The 27,607-nt window shown below is 46.5% G+C and overlaps 1 protein-coding gene across 1 annotated transcript in view; it reads right to left on the bottom strand.

The window, feature by feature from the left end:
• The window catches only part of PLXNA2 (plexin A2), a 222,950-nt gene that overhangs the window by 103,778 nt on the left and 91,565 nt on the right, over positions 1-27,607 (bottom strand). The window contains 1 exon segment of the mRNA XM_010365623.2: positions 16,723-16,857. Within this exon segment, the coding sequence (XP_010363925.2) occupies positions 16,723-16,857 (135 nt within the window).

Genomic DNA, 27,607 nt, shown 5'->3' with positions numbered 1-27,607 from the left:
ATACATTTGCATGTTGAATTTCAGAAGCCCAATTCGAAGCATATTAGATAAAATAAAATTAATTCTTGTAATCCTCTGTGATCATATTCAAACCCAATATTCTCAGCTTGGCACATAGAACAGGTTTGCCTGCCCGCTTTCCTCTGTGCTTTTCTATTAAAATTATTTTCTCAAACATTGATTGAGTTCTGGCTGCACAAATGGCCCTGGGAGGGGATGGGCTGCTTCCAACCTATGTCTGCTCCCCAAGTAGTTTAAAGCCTGACGGGGGAAGACACCACATAGATAGATCCGGACAGGCAGTTTTGCCGTAAGAGTTAGAGAAGTTCAGAGGACTGAATTCACTGCAATTGGGGTGGATTGAGATGGTTTTGAGTTCTGTTGCAGTCACAGGAGGAAAGACAACACGGAGATGGCAGCAGGCAGATATTCTGACCTTTGGACAAGTTCAAAACACTTGCATGCTCTTTAGTCTGTACTGCATCCCCTCCTTCCAGGGAGACTGGCAACGAGAGAGACAGCACCTTAAGATGAGATGGTTAGCAGCTGAGCCCAGCAGGCCTCAGGGACTGAAAAAAGGTCTATGACTGTGAATGATTGCTGGGTGGGCCTCAGAGGGTGACAGCAGTGAAGAGGAGGCTAGCTTACCCTAACTCTCTTCGAAATCTGTTAGACTCTGGGAAGCAACCTTGGCCCCATGGGGTGGTTTGGTTCTTTCTGGCTCCCCCATGAGGAAACCACAGGCTTTTCCTGTGGTTCTGGAGGTACGGTCAGTTACTGAATATGTGGGCTTAGCTTGCTTGGGGGAGGAATCAAATAGATTTCCTGCACACTAGTCTCTAATGGTCCATGATCCAATGACTGACTGCCCAGTGCTACCAAGGCTGGTCTTGGAAAACTGAAGATCTTTTAAAAAAGATTTTCAATTTGTTTGTTGAATGTTTGCTGTGTTCTAGGCACTGTGCTCATGAAGCATCTCATTTAATCCTTGCAAGAACCTGATGGAGTAGATTATAGCATTATTGACAATTTTTCTAAGAGGAAACTGAAGGCTTGATGAGGACAGGTAACTTGGGGAAGGCTGATGCTTAGGAAGGGCAGCGCCAGGATTCCAGATGTGCCTAACACAGAGCCTATCCTCCCCACCATGCCATCCTGCCTCCCAACAGTAAGCAGGCAATTTGGAAGCATGTTCAGAGCCTATGGTATCCGCCTGCCTGCCCTGCCTTCCTGGAGCACAGGCTCTGCTCTCACTCTCTCTTCTGCTACTCTCCTCACCTGCCTACCTCAGGAGCACTCCTGAAAGGAAGCACACAAGAAGAGAGGCAGGCACACTGTGTCCTGGGCCCAGGGACAGGTGACCTTTCCAATTCAGCACCTTTATAAATCTTACCTAATGAAGTTAAGAGGAAAAAGGAATTAATGAATAAATGAAGGTTAAATCACTCCCTGCAGAAAATTGATGCTGACAGCAAGGGCCAAGAAGAGAGCTTGGAAAGCAGGGAGCTGACTTGCACAAGAGGCTTTTAAAACTCCTTTCTCCAAATTTGAGGGAGGCATAAGGCTTCCCAATTCCAATATGGGCAATGAAAACTTTGGGAAGTCCAAGGAGATGGCCTGAAGAAAATGAAGTGAGAAAGCCATACTCTACCTTGGATGATTGTTTTTCCAGAAGCTGATCTGGGTATGAAACACATATGTGTGCATGTACACACACACATACATACACACACACACTCCTTTTATTTACTCACAACCAGTAAACAAAAGGTCACATTTATGCTGTATATACCATTAACTCCTGCAACCAATCCAGACATAGTTTGGGTCTGCCTGGCTCATTCCTGGCCTTCCAGGGACCAATATGGCATGTCTTCTTGTCAGCACACACTTGTTAGCCTCCTCTGTCTCCTCATCACCACTACAATTGTCCCTATTCCCAACTGCCACCCTTCACTTCCCGAGGTGCACACCTCAGTCCAATTGGCTCAGAGGAGCTGCAGAGAAATGCATGGCTGGGCCCAGGGAGAAAGAGAAAGAAAAGCAGAAATAGCTGCTGGCCATGGCCAGCCAGCCAGGCTGGGAGCTGATGTAGGGAGTAGAAGAGGTTGAAGGGACATGGATGAAAAGAACCTGGTAAAGCTCAAAAAGTTGGATGAGAGGCTGAGAGAGTATGCTGCTGACTTATGGAGTAACTCCGGGGCAGCCACTCGCTAGCCTCGAGCTCAGTTTAGCTGCTCAGTAAAATGGGGTGGGAACAAGAGGCCTGCAGGAGAGGACCTGCAGGAGAGGATCTGCAGCAGAAATTCCCTCTGGTGGGAGCAGTGAGTAGGGAAGATCAATAGCTCTGACTGCCCCTCCTCTCCGTGCCCACAGGTTTTTAGGAATCTGATCATGAAGACAGGGAGGCTCCGAGGGCCCAGCACAGCCTGCCTGTCTTGCAGCATGATTCTGCCTGGGAGGCAGGGAACTCACACTGGCTGATGGAGGGCTGGGAGAGCTGGGGGGAGCCTGAGGAGAGTTCTGGAGCCAAGAGCTGACTAGATCAACCAGTAAATAAAAGGTCACAATGATTTTTCAGGCACCCAGGGAGAAGCAGACAAGAGAGATCAGCTGATGGTAGAAGCTGACAACTGGCAAATGAGCCTCCACAGTTATCTGTTTTCCTTCCTTATTCTTGTCTCGTAAGACAGAGGCTAGAAATAGATGCAACTGGCAGATGACTTAAGGATGAAAAATGGGCAACATGTTAGTTGTGGGGGCCTCCATGGTAGCGAAAGAGGGAGATTACCATGGAGGCAGGGAGAAAACACAGGGCTTAGCTAGAGCCATGTCCGAGGGTTTGGCTCTCACTCTGTCCCAGGCATTGTATAGGGATTTCACTTTCTCAGCAGTCCTATCAGGTAGGTATTATTGTTATCCCTAGTTTACAGAAGACAAGACCGAGGCTTAGAGAGGATACACCAGGCCATATCAAAGAGTGATAGAGCCAAGATTTGAATACAGTTCTAATTGCCTCCCAAGATGAGGCCTTACAGTAAATTAGAATGCCTCCTTTTCATAGATATTTTCCTTTGTTTCTTTTTTTCACCTCCTCTCTTTCTTCCTAAGCTCCAACAAGTGTTTCTTTTTTGGGGGTGGGGGCACGGAGTCTCGCTCTGTCCCCTGGGATAGAATGCAGTGGAGCAATCTCGGCTCACTGCAAGCTCCACCTCCCGGGTTCACGCCATTCTCCTGCCTCAGCCTCCCGAGTAGCTGGGATTACAGGCGCCCGCCACCATGCCTGGCTAATTTTTTGTATTTTTAGTAGAGACAGCAGTTCACCGTGTTAGCCAGGATGGTCTCGATCTCCTGACCTCGTGATCCACCCACCTCGGCCTCCCAAAGTGCTGGGATTATAGGCGTGAGCCACTGTGCCCAGCCCAAGTGTTTCTTGAGTACTGCTAAGTACCAAACACTGTGGTATCTCTTGGGGAGACAGAAGCAGCCCAGACAGCAAGGTCTCTGCCTGCAACAAATGTTGCAGAAATGATACAATGAATGCCTGAAATGGGTGCACTATCTCATTTCCTTTATCCTCTTCCCACGAACCTGGGATGGGCAGAGGTCTTCCTTGCTGTACAGTCAGAGAAACAGCTGTCCTGAGGGGAGGGGATTGGCAAGGTCACAACAGGCTTTAGCACTGGAGCTCTGCCAGAGCTAGCATCTTTTTTCTTGATGATGTTACTTAGATCCAGGGCATGTCCAGAGGACCTGCTGATGAGCTTGCCACAGAGAACACCAGGGGCTGGGTGCATGATGGCTTCCTATCAATTCTATGTTGTAGCAGCCGGGGCTGGGGGAATCCCTCTTAGGAAAGGTGGGTGGATTGAGCCCGCCTGAAGGCTGCTCGCCTGCATGCTGTAGGAATTCTGTGAGGATGGATGCCTCCTAATCCTTGCCTTCAGCTCTGCCAGTATCAAGTTTTGGGAAATATTCCTTGAATATACCAAACTCTTTCACACTTCCAAGCTTTCCTTAACTTGAACAATACTTCTTTGCTTTTTTATTCCACTGGGTGACCCCCTCCCCTCTCACGATTCACCTAGAGCATCACCTCCTCCAGGAAGCCTTCCTTGACTCACAGGCTATATTGGGTGGCACCCTCTCCCGTAATCCCAGCACTCTGCATACCGTACTGTAACTCACTACTTACTTGTCTGTTTTCCATATGTATGTGTGATAGTGCAAGGATAAGCTCTTTGCTGTGAGCAGAGTAGGTCCTCAAAGGCTGTTTGATGAGCTATTTAATGGCTAAGTGGCTAGAACATCTTTTTAATCTCAGTTCATTTTTCCCCCTCCTGTTTTCCTTCTACCTGGCTCGCATCTCTTCCCACCTCTTTCTTGTAATTAAATATTAGTTGAGGGACAGAGGCTGAACCCAGACTGTTTGCTAAGCCACCAACAGCTGATTACACAGTCAGTCTTCTCTCCACCTGGTGGGAGTTTCAAACCCCAACCTGTTTGCAAAGTGGGAACCAATAATAACTGGGGGGAACAAGGTGAGGTGAGGGAGGTAACTTGAGGCACAGTGGCAAAGGCTCGGGGAACTTAACCACAAGGCATGCACTCTATGAAGTGGAGATTTCTGCTGAAATGCTGAGTCCCTGAGCTGGCCTGCTACAGAAACATCAAAGAGCCAGCTGGAAATGCGGCCAAGCTGGGCTCTAAAAACAGCATAAAACTGCGAGGAGAAGGGCTCGAACACACATTTCCCCCAGTGGGTACATGCAATGGTATATGAAAGAGCCTAACACTATCATAGTGTAGACACTAACACTAACATAGTGTAGACACTATCACCCCCAGAACACACAGGAATGTTTGCCCTCATCTCACTCACCAACCCCACCAACTTCTGTTCTCACAAGCACATGCATACTCGAACCCAGGTCAGCCTCCAAGCGCTGTGCATGCAGCTTCCATTCCATACACATTGATGGCCAGAAAGAATGCACCCAATGTCATGGCCGCAAGGGGCATTCAAACACATTTTATCAATGGGGAAAAGGAGGCTCCAGTTGGCCTGGACTCAGATGCATGGTGAGTGATCTTGATGACTGGCACAGGCAGACTGTTACCTTCCACTCCCCGGCCACTGTCCCATCACCCCTCTGCCATCCTGCCACCTCTCTCCCACAATAAACTCCCTGGCAGTTCAAAGTTGGATTCCAAATTTTGTCCCTAGGATCAACCCCATTGAGAAACCTTATCTGACAGGCAGCATGTGTGAGTGGCTGGCTAGAACTCACAGGTGGTGAGAAAAAGCCCCCACATATTTCTGTAAATGAGTACAGCTGGTCACTTCTGGCTGAGGAGTTCAGAGGCCTTCCCTAAAGAAATCAACGGTGGTGGTTATAGCTTCCCACCTCATGGGAATGCTGTGTTCACAAAGATCTCCCTGGATAAAAGGCCTGAGAGGGGCTGCCAGGCCTGAACCATTTGTGTGAGAAACCTGCTGGGGTGGAGACCAACACCTTTCCCCTCCCTCAGGGGCACCCAGGGCCCTGGCCCACATATACAGGGGGGCCTTGTCAAGTCCCGGCCATGCACCCCAGGACTTCCAATTGCTCTTATCTCTAGGGGTTCACTGACTTCCCCTTTGCCTCCGCCCCTCTCCCTGATGCATGGTGCCTCTCTTGACACCTCTGAACCTGTATCTTCACACTACAGAAACTGTCCTAGTCATCAGTGGAAGGAAATAACTTTTCATGACGGCTCCTCTGATGTTGCCATCTTTTGTGTTGATCAAAACAACAAAACGAATCAGACTCTCGGCATCTGATTGAAGCCTAATTGGAAATCCAAAGTGGCACTATATGTTATGGTCTAAATAAAACACATTCAATTACTGCAACTCAACGCAGGGAGCACAAGGGAGCGCTCCTGGAAGGAGCTGAAAAGCAGGCTGCAGAGCTCTGAGGTGTCATTCCGGCCCCACCGCCTGTGTCTGGCTGGATAAGACTTAAGATGGCGAATAGAGGATGCTTTCTTGAGCCTGAGAACCTCTTACTTAGGGCCGGTGAATGAGCTGATGTGAGTTTGCATGGTTCACACTAGAAATAGCACCAGAGAAGCTGAATCAGGGCTTCAATGCCTCCCATGTGTTCTGCAGCTGCCCTCCTTGCAAAGGTTTTTCCTTTGCCAGACCGACAAGCTTTGGATGGGGGTAGAAAAATATGCAGGGGAGTCATGATGTCTCCCTCTGGGGTCTCTGCATGGGCTCTCCTGGTGCCGGGGGAGGGCGAGCAGTGCAGGAGCTTTGCAGCCACACAGACAGGCTTTTCACTCCTGGCTCTGCCTCCTAAAAGTCATAGAAACACCCAGTTCAGATCCCTCAACATTGCTGCACCTGGCCTTCCTCATTTGCTAAATGGGGGAGATAATACCTGTCTTCCCAGGTTGTTGGGAGGAGCGGAGATCATGCTTGTGAGGTGCTTGGCCGGCTGTACAGGATAAACTCCACAGTAACTTCCTGGGGAGTAGCGCTTTTTCTCCCTGCACTCTGACCACCTGCAGAGGCATTTCCTCTGACTGTCCATGTAGGGTCTGGGGCAGTGCTTGCTTTCCTTTATTGGTTTTTTAAACAAAACAGTGCACTACTCCAATCTTCTTGAAGGTGTCAAGTGAGGAGTTACTGAGTCTGTGCTGGTCTCCTGGAGCCCAGAAAGCCGCCTCTGAACCCTTTTCCTAACTGGGAGCCGCGTGTGGGGAGAACAGGAGGGCAGGAGCCTTCTGCAGCCACAGGGCAGCCAGGGGGCGCTGTCTCAGGAAGCTGAAGAGGTGTGGATTTGGCTTCAGAAGTGTGGGGTGGAGTCCCAGCCCTGCTGTTGGACAGCTTGGTGGCCCTGGGCAAATTACTTAGTCAACTTGAATTTCAGTTTTGTTATCTGTTAAAAAAGGCAAGGACAATAATACTTATCTCATGGGACTGGTGTATTAGCTGAGATCATGTTTGTAAAGTAAAATAAGAAAAACACAGCAAAAATATTAGTTAGATTTCAACACAGCTTAAATAAGGTAGGGCTGAGAGGCAAGTCAGGGTGGTTAAGCTTTTTTTTAGGTGTGGCTGTTTGCAAAGCATGATCTGCAGGGCTTGGCCTGATGACGATGTATGGGGGCACAACCGTAAAAATATAATTACTACTACTACCATTTACTAAGCAGGTAGTATGTTCCTGGTACTTTTCAGAGTGCTTTTTATGCATTAATTAATTTAATTTAATCTTCAAACAGACGCCATAATTATGCCCATTTTACAGGTGAGGTAACTGAAGCACAGAAAGGTGAAGCAACTTGCCCAAGGTCACACGGCAGTAAGCGGTAGAGCCAGGACTTGAACCCAGGCTGGCTGCTTCCCATGGCTGTCAGGAAACTACTGATAGTCAATCATTGTCTGCTTCTCCACGTGCAGCTTGGTACACCCTTTCTTCTCCGGAGTCACTGCCCCTTCAGACCTCTCATCTCCTCTTTTGTAAAATAAAGGGCTGCTCTTCACTAGAGAATCTCTGGATAAACCAGCTGTGGATTCTTATGTTAGGCAGAGGGTGAGTCCCCTGAGTGACCCAATTATGGAGGGAACCAGGACAGGTCCCTTCCTGGTGGTATGCGTTTACATAAACACATTCTACAGGATTGCTCTGATGTACAAATAAATAACCATATCTTGTGATTTATCTATACATCATTGCGCCCCTCCAGAATTTGACCACCTTGAGGGCAGGGATTCTATTTTATTTTTTGCTATACAAAAACATACATGATAGTGCTACTGTTGCATTGAAAACAGCAGAAAGAAATCAAGAAGGTACTTATCTTTCTGGCAGCCCTATTTAGAAGGAGACTTTTGCTGGAATATTACTTAGAAAGACAGCCCTATCTATATCTACATATGCAAATGACTTGTCAGTGGACAGCTCTATGCATTATACATGGTCAACACTTAATGGTCTATTGAATGAATGAGTCTGCATATGCAAACAATATGCAAATCTTTCCCTATTTTAATTTGACCCTTCGGAACATCTTCAGGAACTCTCTTGGGCCTAGGTCGTTTTAATTTTGCTAATTAAAAGTTTTAAACACAGTCAGTGTTTGCTCTTGCCTGTGCAGAGTGAAACTGTTGTCAAGTTGGGAAAGGATGCTGGGCTAGACCAGGTTATTCAGGATTTACCCTGATTCTTCTGGTAATTCAGATGATGACCTAGGCAAATGACTGTCCCCTTTGGAGGCATCAGTTTCCCCATATTTAAAAGAATGGGGGAGGGTAAGTTTCCTTCTGGTGAGACATTGTAACTTCCCATCTCCCGGTCATAGGAACATCACTCTGGGCAGTCAGTGTCAGCCTTCAGCAGTACCTATCTAGAAAGAAAAATCAAATCCCTCGTCAAAGACTAGAGAAAGAGTCTCCAAGCCCCTGCCCATTTAGAGAAATGAGGTTTTTGGCACCACTTCTCCCAGCCTGGGCATTGTATTCAATCATTTCTTTCCAAACCAAAGGATTTCAAAATAAGAGGCTGGAGTTTTCTCTCTTAAATACAGCAAGCCAAGTGCCTGATTAATAGGGTGGGTTTGCATTGCCTTTCCCTCATGTGAAAATATTTATTTAAAAAAAATGCTCCGATGAGAATATTAATAGCCAGAGAATCAGCTCCCTGTCAGCTTCTTTGTTCCTTGACATTTGAAATGGGGGAAAGAAAGAGGAAAAAATCAAAACCCGGGTTTGAGGTGGTCATTGTTGCCTGCACCGGCAGCCCCGGGGGAGGCAGGATTCCATCCTTTTTTTTGGGAAAGGCACTGATGTGAGCGCTCAGCTCCTGGCCACACTGGGGTCCTGCATCCTTAACCAGAAACACATGTGCATCAAAGGCTTGGATTGAAAGTGACACATTTTAAAACAAAAGTGCAGCAGCAATTCACATATCCTCACTTTCCTAATCCGCAAACTCTGTAATTCTCCCCAAAGTCCCTCAGGCTCAACTCTCCTCCCTGCCCCCTCACTTTCTCTCTTCCCCAGAGGCTCAGCCAAGGCCTCCCAGCCCAGGCAGAAGGGAGGTCTCCTGTTACTGAGACTTTGCCCGCCTTGTAAAAATATACCTTGGCATGCTCTGCCTGCACCCTGGGAAGCCTTATTGCCTGGACTAAACAAATGTGCACAATCAAAATAATAGTCTGAGATGTCAAAATAAATGAGCAGGGGACATCTGGAAGCATGGCACCCCACGTGTTTTCTTTCCCTTCTCCAAGGTCTTTAGGTGCCTTAGGGACTTGACAGTTCAGTAGCTTTGGCTACAGGTAGAAGACTTACTGCCCCATGGATCACAATAGCACCTCTGAAAAGGATTCTTACTTTTGGTTCTAGATCCAGGTTAGTAGTTGACAGGGCCTCCTCCAAACTGAGGAAATCACAATTAGTTTTCTGGTGCAGCTGCTGGACATTGGTGGATGGCATGCTAAGGGTCTGGCCTGTCCTTCCATCTCTCCCCAGACACTGCGTAGGGTCTTCAAACAATGCAGAGAATTTCTTGGGGGGTGGTGGGGTGTCTCTCCTGCATTTAGTACCTTCAGGAAAGGGTGGCTTTACAATCTTTCCAAATAATTTTTGTTTCTGAAAACTCCAGGCTGACAGTCTCCTTGCCTCAACTCTCTTAAATTACGTTAAACAGATGTGGTTAAAAAGCCAGTTTCCTGTAATCCATGGGGATGAGGTCCCATTCCCCTGCATACTGAAGGTAAGTCACTGAGAGGCCTGCTCTTGTGCAAGATGAGACAATATTGCCACAGGAAGACTGCCTGGAGAGCTATTCATAAGCAGCATACCCTTGATGGGGCAATTTCCAGGCAGTGTGATCCTGCTACTGATGGATTCCTGCAAACCCTTCCTGAAAGCATTTTCAGGGCCCATAGGCATTTGATAGACCTCACTTAGGACTTACACAACCTTCAGCAAATCAACAGCAAGCTTTAAAGCTGTCTGTGCTTCCCCATATGTTTGGAGAAATCAATCCAGCTCTGATGACTCCAGCTGGGCGCTGGGTGTTGCACAATGCTGATGGGACAGCTAAACAGGGTGCTCTCTGGGCCTCATCTTTCTCCTCTGGGGTCAGAATGGGTGCTCTCTATAGTCCTTACCAGCTCTGATGCGCTGTGATTCCATGACCTTGGTAGCCGGGGAATCATGTTCTTAATGTGTGCTCATGGGCCACATGCATCAGAATCACATGGGTGGTGGGCAGCAGAGGGAAGAGGCAGGTAGACTGATTGAGTGTCAAAGCCAAGTCACAAAAAGGCAATGCAATTTCTACCTTCTTGTAGGGAGTACTCACTCTTGGAGTCCTGAGCTGCCATGAGCAAGAATTCTGACTGTCTTGGGGGCCACCTGCTGTCAGGAAGCCCAATACACATGGCAGGGGCTTGTCTAAGGCACTGAGGTCAATAGTCCCAGCTGATCCCAGCTTCTACTTCCCAGACATGTAGGAGGAGAAGCTTCCAGATGATTCTAGCCCCTTGTCCTTCTAGTCAGCTCCAGCCATTCGTGTCATCCCAGCAGAGGCTACAGATATTATAGAATACAGATGAGACATCTTCGGTGCACCCTATCTGAATTCCTGACTTACACAGTCTTTGAGCATAATGACATGTTTTTTACAAATATCCCCAAATGTGGGGGTGGTTTGTTACAAAACAATAAATAACCAGAACACTGTGCCAACTACTAGCACATCTAGGACATTCGGAATTGGGGTCTGAATGTTCACTACCTGGAGAGTGACGGACCCATCTTTCACAATGAGCATGAGACTTTGTTACTTACCTGGAGAAACCAGAAATGAAAGGCCCTATAGGTATTCCCTTTCTGGCCCGTTGTCCACGCATGCAGCCCCAGGCTCACAGGGTCCCCTTCCCTTCTCTCTATAGATGCCTGCTATCCTGGCCTTTGGGCCTCACACATCGGCCTGGGGCTGCCTGCCTGTGTATTGAGGGGAGCGGGACTGTTTAGTCTGCCCTGCACATTCCTGGATTTTTAAAATAAATACCAGATTATGAGAGACTTAGCCCAGTGCTGTCATTTGGCCAGGCCAGAGGCTTCTGAGGCAGTGCTTGGGAGGAAGCAGGAGGAATGGCAGTTGGAGGCCACTGCCTAAAACTGGGAATTCTGTGCCAGCCATAATTTGTGGGGGAGATGTTTCTAGCCCTTTCTGAAATTCCAAAGAAGTTCTAAGAATAATACTAGTAATAATAATTACCACCACTGATTGAAAACACTATGTGTCAGACACGACACTAGGTGATTTATATACATTCTCTCAATCCTCACAACAATTGCATTAGGCCCATTACACAGATGAAAAAATTGAGGTTTAGAGAAGTTGAATAACGTTATCAAAACCATGTACTTAGTAAGTGTCTGTGGAATGGAGGTTGGCCTGACTCCCATGGGCTGGCTGTTAACATCTATGCTATTTTGCCTCTCCAGGCCTTGAAATAAGAGAACAGAATCCCATGCCCCACCACCCACTCCAAACACACACACACACCCATCACCATCCTTTCTGCTGTTCCCGAGGCTCTTTCTAGTCTGTACGGAGCCATTCTCCACTGTGACTCCCTTTTTCCATTTCACCCTTCGCTGGATCATTTTATGCCTCTCTTCCTTCTGCTAATTCAAACTAATTAAAGTAGAAAATAGAATAATTGCTTCCATCCCTATACTCTTTTCCCATCCACCCTGTGTATACAGTTATACTCCTTTTCTGGGAGTGGCCAGCCTGACAAGTTGGGTGAAAACTGGGGCTATCAAGTTTCTTTTCATCTTGTTGCTTGGTTTTTCACTTGGCTCATAGCCTGATTTTCCCTGGACTCGCTGTCTGACTTCCATTAGACACTGAGGATATGGGAGCAACTTGTATGCATGCCCATAACGTCTGCTGATTCGCTGTCAGTGAAGCTGGGGCAGACTTTCTAGGAAAGAGCCAGGCATCCTCTCAGTGGAGCACCTGGGCAATTAACAGGATTGGGGAATCAGTTCCCAAATTTTCCCCTGGGACTGGCCAGTCTTAGATCTATTAACAGTACATTAACATTGACTTGTTAGGCAGTGACACTAACGACCCAACACTTACTAGTCCTATTTCTTAATTACATTTAATTAATTAATTGAGAATGAGAGAGAACCCATGAGTGCTATATTGGATTGTTCTAGCTCTGTGGGGAGATGAAAACCTCTCTAGGCAGAATGTAAGACCAGAAACTTGGTTTTACTCTCACCATGTGTTCCACTGTCACGGCCCCAAGAATATGACATGTGTCATGTTTGGAGGAGGGATGGGGGAACAGAGAGGCAAGGGTTGGGGGCAGAGTGTAAGACAGGTTGCCCAGAGGTTTGTTTGAAAGTGAAATGATGAAAAACCCATTCCCATGATGTCTTAAAAGGTCTTAGGACTTTTAGAGAACTCGAAAGTCTTAAATTGCTGCCTCCAAGTAGGAATATAGACAGTCCCCGTTTACAATGATACAACTTATGATTTTTTGACTTTACAGTGGTGTGAAAGCAATGCACATTTAATAGAAATTGTACTTCGAGTACCCATGCAACCACTCTCTCCTTCACCTTCAGTACAATCTTCAATTCATTACATGAGATTTTCAACACTTAATTATAAAGTTGGCTTTGTGTTAGATGATTTTGCCCAACTGTAGATGAAGGTAAGTGTTCTGAGCATGTTTAAGGTAGGTGAGGCTAAGCTATGATGCTTGGTAGGTTAGGTGTATTAAACATGTATTTGACTTACAATATTTTCAACCTACAGTGGCTTGACTGGGAGGCAACCCCATTGTAAGTTGAAGAACATCTGCACATATCCATAACCAAACCAGCATTCCAGCTTTCTCTACAGTGTTTACCCTTCAGGAAAGATGCTCATATGAGCACACGTGGCCTCATAAATCTCTCCTTAAGAACATTGTACTGACTGGGCGTGGTGGCGCACGCTTGTAATCCCAGGACTTTGGGAGGCCAAGGTAGACCTTTCACCTGAGCCCAGGAGTTCAAGACCAGCCTGGGCAACATGGTGAAACCCCATCTCTATTTCTACAAAAATTTTTTAAATTGGCTGGGCACGGTGGTTCACGCCTGTAATCCCAGCACTTTGGGAGGCCGAGGCGAGTGGATCACTTGAGGTCAGGAGTTTGAGAGCAGCCTGGCCAACAGAGCAAAACTTCATCTCTACTAAAAATACAAAAATTAGCCGGGTGTGGTGGCACGCACCTGTAATCCCAGCTACTCAGGAGGCTGAGGTAGGAGAATCACTTTAACCCAGGAGGCGGAGGTTGCAGTGAGCTGAGGTCACGCCACTGCACTGCATCCTGGGTGACGGAGCGATAGTGAGACTCTGTCTCAAAAACAAAACAAAACAAAACAAAATAAAAAAATTTTTAAATTAAAAATTGAAAAAGAGAACACTGTGCTTTTGGTTTAGTCTCAAGCCCATCTCTTGTGCTTTTGGTGTCATCTTCTGGAGAGAGACAGAGCAGAGTCCTAGTCCTAGGCCCTTAAACAAATTTCTGTAAGATCTGAAAGAGACTTTAGAGTTAGATTTATAACCTCCATCTTTAAAGATGAGGAAACTGAGACCCTGAGAATTTGAGGGCCCAGGTCACCCTTGAAGTCAGAGGTGGGGCCAGGCCTAGAACACAGATCTCCTGGCTCAGGCTGAGGATGACTGGCTGTGTCATGTCCCCCTGCCCCCTCCTCATCACACACCATCTCCATACTCCTGAGAAATGGGATCATGAGGCATGAGAGTTAGAAGGGGCCATATAGAATGTGGCATGTGAGGCAGTATAAAAAGAAATTCCCCATTTGTTGTCTCAGTTGAGCCTCACACTGACCTTGTGTGAGAACACTGAGGTTAAGTGACTTGTGTAAGGCCACTCAGATAGAGAATGGTGAAATGAAGTCCAAATCAGACCCGTGGACTTCAGAGACAAGCCTGTTATCTGATGCAACTCCTCTCAGCTACAAACGAGGAGCTGAAGCTGTCAGAGGATTCTATTATCAGTGATAGCACAAGCTGGACTAGAACCCAGGACATCTGGCTTCATTTTTACAGATTATTCTCCTGCCACACATTCAACTGCTTCCTTGAAGACATCTGAGCTGTCTGTGAGTACTTAACTCACAGCCAGCCTCAGACAGATGGGCCTCCTGAGCTGTTCTTGGCTTTCATCTTTGGACTCAGCCCCTGGTGAAGTCACCTGGCTACCTATTTCTACATAATTCACGGCTCTCCAGGTGACAGGTCTCAGAGCTCCACCACAAATCCCCCTTAGACTTTGCCTCCTAATCACAGCTCCATCTGCTACAGGGAGCTCCCCCTACTAATATCTCACTTGACCGGAGACAGTCCATGGCATGAAACCTAAGTTCTTCCTATCTCTGCTCATTGTGGCTGGCTACTGCTAAACCCCTCTGTTTGGTGCAGATTGTAACAAGAACTGGGTACCTGAAGCAGAAGGTGGGACAGAGGAGGGATATTTACAGATAAGCTATGTGGACAGTTGGTGTGGCCAGGCTGATGCTCTCAGAGATGGCGTCAGATATGGATCTAGGAGGTGACTATATTCTCTGAAACCCACTCATCCACCTCCAACCTTGACCCAGCCCCTATTCTTTGGTTACATTTCGGATGGATTTTCAGAAAGTGTCTCATTGGATAAAAAGATATGCAGCTAAAATGTATGCCTTGGTACCTTCTCGGTCCCACTAAGGTCTCATTGGTCACTTCTTCTTTCCCACTTTGCTGGGCTCAGAGAATCTAAGAAAGCTCTTACCCAGAGCTACCTGCCTGGTCCTCTGCTACACACAGTGCCTCTGAAAAATATTGCATAAAATGTGCACCTATTCAATCTCTACCCATCATTTTATCTACCTATATAGGTCATCATCTACCCATCTGTCCTTTTATCTGTATCTATTTCTGCATAAGTCCTGGAATGGTGCTCACCAAATGTTAACATGGTGTTATATTTTGGGTAGTGAGATTTAGTGACCTGCTGCTGTCTTCTTTTCTGTATGCATTGCTTGAATTTGTATCACAAGCATCCACCATTTTTACTAAACAAATAATATTTTCCCTTAAAGAAGAACAGGATAAAAGAGCATGTATAGAATTCAATCTTACGTTATTGGGCTATTTGAGAACCTGTCTCTCTCTTGTTAGGTTGCAATCAACTTAAGGTAGTGACTAAGTCTCATTCATTTTGATGATTCCCAGCACTTTGTTCCCAATAAATATGTGCCCAGAAATAGTTCTTTTTGGGCCCACTGACTGTTTCATTGGAATGACAGGTCAGTGTTTATTTCCAAGACTGTCTTACCCACTCTAGGTTAGGCAAAGCTGTCTGCAGATCCACGAAATTCCCATCTGGACCTGTTTATACTTCAACTGCAGAGGCCACATGAAAGAAGGTGAAAAAGACAGGTGGATTCAAGAGGATCTGGATGTAATTTGCATGCAATTATCATATGATTTACGTCATCTGTCCTCAAGAACTAATTTTCAAGTCAGAACTGCATCACTGCTTCCCTTAATGCTGTTGTGTGCACACTTGTCTCTTCCTTACTTCTTCTGCTCATCCCTCATCCCCTGATTCAGACTTCTTACATTCGAAAAGAAAGGAGGTAAGGAGAGCTCTGGAAAGGGTAAGTTTGATCAACTTGCAGAATTGGAACTCTTGCAGAATTCTCTGAGAATGACATGAGCTGGGAAGCAACTGGTGAAAGCTCTCTGGGCTTTCAGCTCTACCAAAGTCAGTGTCCTCAGCTGCTGGGACAGACTGGCAATCCTTTTCCTCATTTCTTTGACCTTTATTTCACTTACCCTGTTAAGAAAAATGACAAGACCCCTGCTGCTGCTGAACAACTATTAACCCACTGACCGAATGAATGGAATGTGCCAGGCTTGGCTAAGGTCCTTGCTTAGCTTTCTGGGTCTCTATTGATCTCATGAATCCCCTGCCTTCCCTGCTTCTCTTTCCCTTCACCATGGCTCTCTCTGCATTTGCCTTTTCTCTACTCACACATATTCACAGGACACACAGTCTCAATCCATCCCAGAGGGTGGAAGACTTGCTCAGTTGTTTCCCTACAGAGGGTGGAAGTCTATTTCTTTGGGCTCCCCACCTCCATAGGCCTGGTTTCAGCTTCCCAGAGCTGACCAGCTTATACTCTGCACCAGTCTAAGACTCACGCCAAGATTTTTATTTCCTTCTGGGGCCCTATCTTGGGTCTGCCTCTCCCAGGAGTGGGCCCAGCCTGGAGGCCCGGATTATTTACACCTCTTTGGCTCCCTTGAGCCGCAGACTCTGTGGGCGTGAGAGCAGTAAATCTACCTCCTAATCACACCAAGCTGCTCCACGCAGTCTGGCCTGTTCTTGCAGAGCTCTTCATTACTTGCTGAGACAGGGGCTGTGGCCTACAGTGAAGCCTCCGGGAAGTGGCTGGCCCCCGGCTGCTTTTCTCTAGCTCCCTGCAAAAGCCTACAGGGACTCTGCCCCTCTCAGGACCCCTGTGCTGCAAGCCCAGAGGTCTCTCTTCTTGGACTGAACAGTTTCTGAACAAAGGTGACAGATTATTAGCAGTTTCTTGGAGTTTGGAAAGGAGAGATGGCTGTTATCACTTACCTGTCTCTCAGACATGACGTACAGGTAGCGCTGATCAATGGAGAAGGCCATGTCCCGGAGGATGGGGCTTCCGTCCTTGAGCACAGAGACCATCTCGTACTGGACCCCACCATGGGGGGGACCATCAGCCCGAATCTGTATGAGAAACAAGGATGTCCTCAGCATCTGCCCTCAGTATCCTCCTGTGGGCTACCTGCCTCTGCCCAGAGCAGGTAGCTTACAGAAGACCATTGCTAACCTCCAATCACTACTCCATAGACTGAAGTGCCACTTCTTTTAAATAGCCCAATTCCCACCAAAAGGAATCTTTTCCCAAGCAGTCTCGGTGTTCTGGGCCTGGGATTTTTGACAGTGGATTTATTTGTGTGTGCATATACACCCTTGGGAATGATTTTGAATATCCCTACGCAGTTATTCTTGTGTGCATGTACATCTATTTATAGCACTGTGTATTGTATGTGTGTGTAAGTGAGTGTGTGCTGATGCTCACTCCTTCATGGTGGCTGGGATGGGAAAGTCAACGTCTGTTCACAGTATCTTAGCCTCAGACAAGTATGAAGGAATGGTGAACAATTTATATAAATCATCAAAAAGCTGCTCATTAAGAGATTAAAGATTTTTGGATCCCAGGAGGGTCTTTCAGCCCCCAAACATATGCCCTGACTGTCCACAAATCCACCCTGTGAGATGTGGGAAGCCAGGAATCCTGGCTTAGCTTCTCCGAGCCCATCCTAGCAAAATAAGTCAGAAAGGACTGAGATGTCATCTAGTCCAGTGCTTCTCAGCCCTGGCTGCACATTAGAATCATCTGGGGAACCTTAAAAAATATGAATGCCAGGGCTACATCCATTAATCACAATCTCTGTGAGTGGGGCTCAGGCATCTTCTTTGACTTAAAAGCTCCCCGGGTGAATTTAATGAGCAGCCAGGGTCGAGAAGCAGCGAGGTAGTCCTGCAATTCTCACACTGGTATGTCCTCAGAATCACCTGGAGGGTTTGGTAGAATGTACTGCAGGGCCCACCCCCAGGATTTCTGACTCAGTGGGCATGAGGGCTGAGAATGTACATTTCTAATAAATTCCCCAGCTGATGCTGATGCTGTTATTATAAGGGTTTGAGAAGTACTATCTAGGCCCCTATATTGAATGCTGACCTCAAAGGAAAGAGGTCCCTAAGGTCATACAAAAAGTTGGTGGCAGGGAGCCCTTGGTCTGAATGCGCCCCACCTCCAGTTTTTCTAGTTTTTTGCTTCCAGCATAGTAGCCGACTGCTGACCAATATTCATGACCCCAGCCTTTTTTCACTGTCCATCTCTAGCTCAAGCCCCACCTCCTCCACGAAGCCTTCCCCATCCTCTGTAATGGCTAATTAATTGCTCCCACTTTGATGCCTTTTTTTTTTTTTTTTTGCCAGACATTTTGTCCTAGGATTATAATCAATTGATTTGTTCATTGTATATGTACTAGCTAACATGTATTGACTACCTACTCGAATTGTTCTCTGATTGCTTCAGATGTGTGTAAGTGCTGTCAACATTTTGAAGGCAGGGATATCTTTTCTATTTATCTTATAACCCTCTGAGGACTAGTATGTGGCTGGGAACACAGCTGGCGATGGATAAAAGGGAACGCTTGTGAAATGCTTGTTGAAAGAACATGAACTGTGCACCAACTGACAGCATATCCTAGACTCCTTAGGGCTGAATCAAAGTGAGGTCAAAAGACATTTTTTCTGGAACATTTTAAGATTAAGGCTTCTTCTCCCTTACACCCTTTGGATTATCTCTTGTGCCCTTCATCATCTTCTCCCTCTGCCTATTTCTCCCCACCACACTGAGAGCTCCTCAGGCCAAGGCACCATGACTTATTCATCCCAAGTGCCAAGTTCAATGCCTGATGCCACAACAAGTACACAAGTATGGATGGATGGATGTGTTTTCAGTTCTTACTGGCCAAGTGGGGAAGGCCAACAGCATTATTGATTGCAGAGCTAGGGGACTGGGAGAAGAGCTTCCATTCCTATTTCTCTACTGTCCTAAGAATCTGCATACTTGAGGGGCCTGAGCCAGGGACTGGTCTGTACCTGTCGGGTTGGGATGGACTCGAGGTGCATGGGAAACAGACCATGAGTCCATCATGGGGTGGGAAGCTCTGGCCCGGAAGTCCCCGGTGGTAGAAACAGCAGATTCTTGCCTGAGGCCCTTGTTCCTATACCCCAGGGATGAAAATGGTAGGTCAGGGTCTAGAGGCAAGGACACTATGTTCTCCTCCTCACCTGCTTTGTTGGGTGACTTGGAGGCTTCTGGGCCTGAACTTGAGGAGGTAACCTCAATAGAACCAAATAAACTCTTCTCAGCCATTCCCATCCCTCATCATTCCCCTTGTGGGACTTTCCCCTAAGCTCCACTCTTGCCCTCTTTCTACCTAGTGAATGGGCTTCCTCCTGTTCAAGGCTGTTGCCTTGTCATCTATCAGTAAAGCCCCTCCTTCCAGAAATGTTGTTAGAAGACCATTTGTTTCATTTTCATAGGGTCAAGGGGACTCTAAGAGTCAGCAGTGGTGTTACAGGGCTGAGGCCACCACCCTCGAACCTGGAGCAATTCTGATTAGGAGATTCAAGCAGAAGGAGGAACAAGGGTCTCTGTCTGGGAAAGTGCCCCACAATTAAAATGGTTCCCCTTGACATTCTCCCTTAGATAGACAGACCCACATTTCTGTAAGACTCTTACAGAAAATCATAGCTTTTAGTCACAAAAGTTCTTGGGCTGTTGCAGGAGGTAGAGGGCAGACATGATTGTCATGACTTCTGGTTGGCCTGGTCTCAGTTTTCTGCCTCCATAAAATGGGGGTTTCAGGCCCTGCTTCTTGCCTTAGTCTGAACTGTGCCCCTCCTCTAAAGAGAAAGTGTCTCAGTGCTTCCCCCACCCTCCCTGTGACAGTTACTCCTCTCCAGGGAGATTTAAGTCTCCTCAAGGTGCTGACTGTGTCCCAGCAGCTACAGGGCTGGGTCCCAGGAGCTGCAGAGCCAGGCCCCTCCCTCAGGCCTGGTCTGGGATCTCCTGCCCCAGAAGGCCAGTTAACACTCTGCTGGCTGGAATAGTCCGCTATTTTCATGCTAACGGCACTTCAATATTCTTCATCTGCCTTTTCCTACACGTGGGACTCTACCCTCTCCCAGAGCCTGAACACTTGTGTGGATTCAGCAAGGCCTGCACACCAAGTCAGAAGAGAGAATGAATGCCATGGTGATGGCCCCTCCTCTGTGGTCCCTGGGACCAGATGGTACCCGTGGCAAGATTAGAGCTGGAATTGAACCAAAAACAACTTATCATCACATACTCTGCTGCATTCGGTCACGACCAATCCCAACCATTAATGTTTTACTGAATCAGAGACCTAATCTGAAGGTTTTTATTTTTTTCCCTGTCTGCAACCCCAATCTTTTAATAAACCAGTTGAAGCCAGAATCAAACCTACATAAAGTCTCAAATGTCAGAGCTAAAACCAAACTAGAACAGAAAATGTTGTTGGTACTGAACCTGAACTAAGCTATCCTACTTCATTCAGTCTAAATCCCTGGAGAGAAAGGTGATATTGGCCAGGAAGTCTGTGACTTCCCTGACTCACCCCCTGATCCATGCTATCTGCCCCAAGATTGAGTCAGCTTTCAGAATACTTACAGGGCGTCAGAGAAGATGGAAAGTAGGGGCCAGGAGGCCAGGTCAAGGAGAAAAAGGTGGGGCAGGGGCTGGCAGAGAGAAGGCAGCAGATCCCCTGGGCAGCAGAGATCTTTCCCCTCCATTGATCCCCTTTGCTCCCTTAAGGCAACACACCAATGAGTGCAGGGTATAAGTCTGGGCCTCAGGCATCCTGGGTTTCCATTCTGACTCTATTCTTCCCTGGGGCTTGATTTTTGCCTAATGGAACACTGTTAGGTGAGTTACCTCTTTGAGCCTCAGTGATCCTCTCTGAATAACTAGAAGAAGCAATCTGCTCGGTACCTATCACAGGAGAATCACAGACTTATAAAAATTACTGGAGCTAATCTTGTCGAAACTCTTCCATTCAAAGCTTCCAATCCATGGTGGAACTGGGGTTCAAACCAGCCCCAGCTGGTGGAGTCCAGAGGAAAGCACATGGCTGATGGGGAGAACGCCTTGGAAGTGACTAGGAAGAAGGCTGCTACTGCAGTTCAAGTCTGTGATTCTTCGCATGTCTCTGTCTTGGACAGGAAATTTTGGGTTTCAAAGCTGTCCTCTGTCTTTGCCAGAAACAGGATGGCCAGTGGTGAGGGGAGTGTCAAGGAGTCCCAAAACAAGAGTGGGATTTTAAAAGCCAACTAATTGAGTCTATTCTATGGTGTCCTACAAAGTGACAGCAATAAATTGAACCAGCCGTTATATGCAGTCCAACACCAAGCTGCACAGGTCCCAAAATCCAACCAGGCAGCAGAGGATACTGGAGATGGGGCAGAGGAGGGAGGTGACAGGGAGAGGTGAAATGAGTTACTGGAGTGTGTTTTTCTATTTGGGATCTACTTCTTCTTCTGGGAAGACTTGACCTCGGTGGAAATGCAGGCTATTTTGCTTGGACAAGGCTCAGCAGCCAGGTAGCACAAGGTACAGAAGAGAGTGACAGTCTTTACTGAGACCAGCAGAAGACAAAATGTGCCTAAACTACTTATTTATTTTGAGACAGGGTCTCACTCTGTGCCACCCAGGCTGAGTGCAGTAGCGCAATAATGGCTCACTGACGCCTTGAACTCCTGAGATCAAGCGATCCTCCTACTCAGCCACCCAAGTAGCTGGGACTACAGGTGTGCACCACCACAACTGGCTACTTTTTAATTTCTTGAGGGGAGACAGGGTCTCGCTATGTTGCCCAGGCTGGTCTCAAACTCTTGAGCTCAAGTGATCCTCCCACCTCAGCCCCGCAAAGTGCTAGGATTACAGGTGTGAGCCACTAAACCGACACAAGGGCATTTAGTCTAGCTCTAGTAAGAACTGGAGACTTTACTATAGAATGGGTGGCTATAGGAGACTATAATCTCCTCAGGAGGGTTTTAAACCCAGGATAACCCCTTTTGCTTCATGGTTAAATTTGGCCCGGCCTGAAGGCAGTAGGATAGACTTGGATTTTGAAAGGTTCTTTTCACCTAAAGAACTTAATAATAGCTACCACAGTGCTACGTGCTGTCACAGTACTTAACAAAAATGATCTCATTTAACACTTCCAAGCATTCCTGAGGTAAATACTATTTTTAATCCCATTTTATAGATAAAAACTCAGAGGCACAGGAGCGTTAGGCAACCCTCCCAAGATCACACAGCTGGAGAGTGGCGTAACTGAGATTCACAGCTGGAGCCTGAATTCTCTGAAGAGGGGCTAATATGGGGCAAACAAAGCTGCCCTTGCCGCTGAACAGAGTACATGGGTCATCTAAAAGTCCACATTTCCCCCTCATCCACTCTTCCCCCTTTAGGATCCCAAGTTCAAAGTGGGACATTCTCCTATTTCTTGGGGACAACAGTAAACTCAGAACTTAATTTTGGGGGGCCTTACCTGGGGGATAAAACTCAGTTTATCAGGGCTGCCTTTGGGGCAGGAGTGTGTGAGGTAAAATCCAGCAGAGATTTAGTATTCATTCCTCCAGTTGAAATGAGAATGAAATAGTAACCCTATTAGTACCTTTCCTTTAAATTACAGCTATGTCTGGACAGAAATTAATGTCAGCCTCTTTTCTTGAATATCCAATTCCAATCAGCATATCCAATTAACTCGCTTACCTGCAGCCCCCTCTAAACTCCTTTTCTTGTGCTTCGGTTTCTTCTCTAGTTACCCCTAATTTATGGAGCCCTTACTTGCAATTTGGTACTCTAATATCATGTTATTAGTAGTAGTAGTAGTAGCAGTAATAGTTTTTATTTGTTTGTTTGTTTTGCAAGAGCTATGGATGAGCAGTAGAATTGGGAATCTTCTTCTTGAGTTTCTTAGTGGCAAAGAGATTGGTTTGAAAGGCATCAGCACACAGAGGGAGGCACTGGATCATGTCTGGAGGGCTGGGATTTAATCCCAAGTTTTTCTTCAATTGGCTGTGTGACTTCAGGCAAGTCATTTCACTTGTTTATGTAATAGTTTCTGTAGCTGTCCCATAATGGTGGGATGTAATAGTCCTTCGCTCAAAAAAGATATTGTGAAAGTAAAATGAGTTATTAGCTATGAATGCCAGTACTGTCCAGTATTTATCTATCATGTGCCTACCATGAGCTAGGCCTGTGTTAGGAGCTGCAGATATGTGATAAAGGGTAAGGATCCCCTCAGGAAGCCTGGGGATGGGGAAATGGACAATTTAACTGGTCTTCACGAACACAGGGGTCACCCCTTGTGAGAAGAGGTTTGCATGGGGGTCCCAGGGAGACCAGCATAGGGGGCAGAGCAGCATCTCACCTGGCCTGAAGGAGGCCCTGAGAGGGTACTTCCTGGACGAGGTGAGGCCGAAGATGAAATGCGTGAGTGGAAATGTGAGTTCTTTGGAAAATGTACAGTGTAATATAAATACAAAGCTGTTCTTTTTACATCTGAGTTCAGATTTCTTAGAAACTTGGTTTCTCAGACCTGAGCATTTGGAGAGGATGAGACTTTTGACACAGAGTTATTGAGGACTCAACATCACTCTCAGCAGGTCTCAGCATCTGATGTCTTCAAATTCACTTCAGAAGAGACCTTTATCACTTGCTTCTACCTCTGTTCACCTGAGGACCCTACGCTTTTGTGGCATATATTAACATATATGTGGCATGTGAATGTGTATGTGTGTGGCATGTGTGGTATGTGTACCTATGTGGTGTGTGTATGAGTCTGTTGCGTGTATGTGTATGATGTGTATGTGCTATGTGTGCATCAGTCTGTTATATGTATATGATGTGTGTTGTATGTGTGATATGTATGTGTGTGGTGTGTATAAGTCTTGCGTGCATGAGTGTGGTGTGTATGTGTTGTATGTGTATGTATATGGTGTGTGTGTATGCAGTATGTGTGTATGAGTCTGTTGTGTATATGAATGTGGTGTGTATGTGTTGTGAGTGTGTATGAGTATGGTATGTGTTGTATGTGTATGTATGTGTGGTGTGTGTAAGTCTGTTGCATGAGTATGGTGTATATGCATTGTATGTGGTGTGTGTATGCAGTCTGTGTGTATAAGTGTGGTGTGTGTATATTGTGTGTGTGTGTTCAGCCCTTTAAGGAGGTGAAAGGTGGAGAGAGCCTGGTGCTGCTGAGGCTGACCCTGGGTGTGAGCTAATGAGACAGTGTATTTGCAGTTGAGCATTTGGTGCTACGAGAGAAGATTCGAGCTGAAGGTTATTTTTGTAGAGCTTCATGACCCGAATTATTTATAGATTTAAGTCTTTGGTAAGTTCTGTCTCTGAGACTCTTCCTCCCTCTATCCTGCACATACATTCACACACTCACATACACATACACATACACACACACACGCTCTCACATAGACATTCAGCAGCAGCAACAGCAGCGGCGGCAGTCCAGGGTGCCTGTTGCTGGCCCCGCCCTCCGAGCTGTGAAAACGTTAACTAAGCTTGCAGAGTCACAACTCAGCAGGCTCAGGCTCCCTGGAGGACAGCTAGGAGCCTGGCCCTAAATGCTTGGCTAATTGGAGGGGGACGCAGGAGCCTGGAAAACTTGGCCTGTGGTTTGCACTGAGCTAGCAGAGGAGAGGAAGAAAGGAAACAGGGACGAGGGTCGCTCTTGTCCATGAAGGGGAAGGAGGTTGTTAAGATGTTCTAAGCTTTGAGAATTTCTGCTGCGCCCACCCTTACACACACACACTCACACACACACACATGAACGCACATGCACACACACAGTGCTTCCAGGACTGGTCCCCAATGAGTTGTCGGTCAATCTTCGGTTGACACTGGAGATTGACATTTCCATGTACAATTATTTCTATTTCTGTGCATGTTAAGAGTCTGCCCTAGACATTCAACTAGGGGTGGGTGGAGCTAACAGCGGGGTGCATGGGGCTAGAGAGTCCTGGATTTCAGGGGTCCAGGCCATGGAGATCTTTCTCCTGGAATGTGGGGAGGAGGCCCCAGAGGACTCACTTGTTCTCTGGACTTTTGCATCTTGGGACAGTATGAGAACTAATAGCCTGGCTAGTAAGGACAGTAGATGAAATGACTATTTATTGAGCATTTACTATGAGTAAGGTCTGTGTTCAAGGGTTAGGGTGGGGAGATTGGCTGGTGAGGAGCTCCAGAGACCAGTTTTCTGTTTATAAATTGGGGTGTCTCTGCTCCCTCATCACATAAGGGTGGATGAGGATGGCCAAGCCATCACTGGTCCATGCTGCTCATAGAACTAAGAGGAGTGGCCTCTGTTCCATGCCTTCCTACAGTTAATGATAAACTACACTCACAGAGGCACCAGCACCCCATCCCTGGGGTCTCTCCCTTTGTCACTAAGGAGAGAGTGACACAAAGAGCTAGAAGCAAAAAGAATCCAGACCTCTGGGTTCTACTTTTGGAGAATTTTGAACTCCAAGGGCCAGGACAAGAGCTTATGAGAGGTTAATTACATTGGGTGTTTCAGGAACACAGGGCTCAGGCCTTAGTCCAACCCCACCTTTAAACACTGCTCCAACTCTAGGCTTGGGCAGGTCAGGAGGCTCTAGGAACAAGACAAAGCTGCCAGGGGCAGAGGAAGCATTTGATTGTTCTGGGAAACAATAAGATAAACACAGCGGAGACGGCCGAAGCATTAAGCAGCCTCAGATGAAATCAAATCATGCAGAAGCAAAGCAATAGTTCACATGGAGCACATAGAGTTGGGGGTGTGTAGCTGGAGGGGTGGTAGGAGGAATTAATAAAGAATAATGAGGAACTTCTGCCAAATCTGAACACTTGTTTACCCCAAGTTCTAGTAGTGTGGGCACTCGGAATCTCCATTCAAGACACTGCACACAGGTTCCTTTCCTGGAGATGCCCTGGTTGTTTCAGTATAGAATTGAACCTCTTAGGCTTTTTGAACTGGAATGATTTAGAGCCACTCTTTCAAGTCCATGGGGAGTGCAGGGCAGCCTTTCTCACCACGCTCTGGAATAGGGTGTGGTGAGAACTGGCAGAATTAGGCATATCGACAGGTTAACTACCTTGGAAATGCCCATCTCACTCCTCAAAAATGGGCAGGAATAGGAAATTAGCACTTCCTGGGACTGGATATACATGGTGCTTTCAAACAGCTTCTCTCTCTTTATAAATTTAGTTCAACACATTTATTGAGTATCTATTCTATGTTAACCCGTGTGCAAAAAGTTAGGGATAGAAACATGAATACTCTTCAAAACTCTGAGGTAGGCATCCCCATTTTATAGAAAAAGACATGCTAAGTGTCTATTGCAGGATCACACAGCTAGAAAGTGGCAGAGCGAAACTCGAAGCTGAGTCTGTCTGATTCCAAAGCCTGAACTCTTTTATTCTGCCTCCCTCCAGAGCCTAGGCTTTCTCTAAGTTAAACAGTAGGGCAATGCCTACATTAGGACTAAAAACTACATTTAAAAAGCGCTGGGTGCCTCTGGAGATAAGTCCTGGTGAACAAAATAGATCATATAGCTGTCTCCTCTGCTGTGACAAAGGCGGCCACCTGCAGTCTGGAGAAAGGAGCAAAGGATGGGGTGTTTAAGAGGGTTATTACTCTCTTTAATTAATTCATTCTTTTCTATGGCCTGAGATTGCCTTGCATTTTATAATCTGGAACAGTAATCTTTGCTTTGATTAACACTGAGGATGGCATTTCCAGCTGTAGGGATGGGAAGGGAGGTCGAGAGCACTGAGCACCATTATCTGACACTGGGCTTGTGCCTAAATGCAGGAGACTCCCAGAGATTTTAAAAGAAGTCATTAAAAACACACACACATGTGGCATGTGCCCACCATGGTGCAGAAAACCCATGGTAACCGAGAGAAATGGAGCCTACATCCATGCCATTGAATCTCTCTTCCCATTGCTAGTGCGCTGGGGCTGAGTCTTTATTGCCTCTTATCTGGGCTACTGCAATACCCTGAGAAATCTCCCTGCCTCCAGCATATTCTTGTTCTAATCTATTCTACCGAACACTGCCAGATTAATCTTCTTAAAACACTTGTTTGATCCTGCCTTTTCTGTATGCAAAATCCTTAAATTTCAGGTGTTTCTAATTTTCTTTCTCTTGCTTATCTCAGTCTCCTAATTTTTTTTTTTTTTTTTTTATGATGAACATACACTACTTTTGGAATACTGAAAAAAGTAAATCATGGCACGTATTCAGGCATATACACACACACACACACACCACCTTCAATTGTCCTCTTTAATAATTTAGAGGAATTCATACTCCTCAGTTTGTCATTCAGGGGTCTAGCTAACACGGTCTTCTCACCATTTTCCAATTTGCATCCCCAACTTTTTGGTCTTCATGCCTTTGCTTGACAATTTATTCTACCTCCTAGATTCTAACCATCCTTCAAGGCCTTATCCAAATGCCACCTACTCCATGAAGCCTGCACCAATCCTTCCTTGGAATTCCTGTAGCACCTAGAATGTCTCTTGGCACAGTTACTTGTAAACATATGCAGCGTGGAATACTATGCAGCCATAAAAAAGGATGAGTTCATGTCCTTTGTAGGGACATGGATGCAGCTGGAAACCATCATTCTCAGCAAACTATCGCAAGAATAGAAAACCAAACACCGCATGTTCTCACTCGTAGGTGGGAATTGAACAATAACACTTGGATACAGGAAGGGGAACATCACACACCAGGGCATGTTGTGGGGTGGGGGGAGGGGGGAGGGATAGCATTAGGAGATATACCTAATGTAAATGACGAA

The sequence above is a fragment of the Rhinopithecus roxellana genome, chromosome 8, assembly GCF_007565055.1.
Source record: "Rhinopithecus roxellana isolate Shanxi Qingling chromosome 8, ASM756505v1, whole genome shotgun sequence".
Lineage (NCBI taxonomy): Eukaryota > Metazoa > Chordata > Mammalia > Primates > Cercopithecidae > Rhinopithecus > Rhinopithecus roxellana.
The sequence above is the reverse complement of the archived record's forward strand: the minus strand, read 5'-3'. Positions and strand labels throughout refer to the sequence as shown.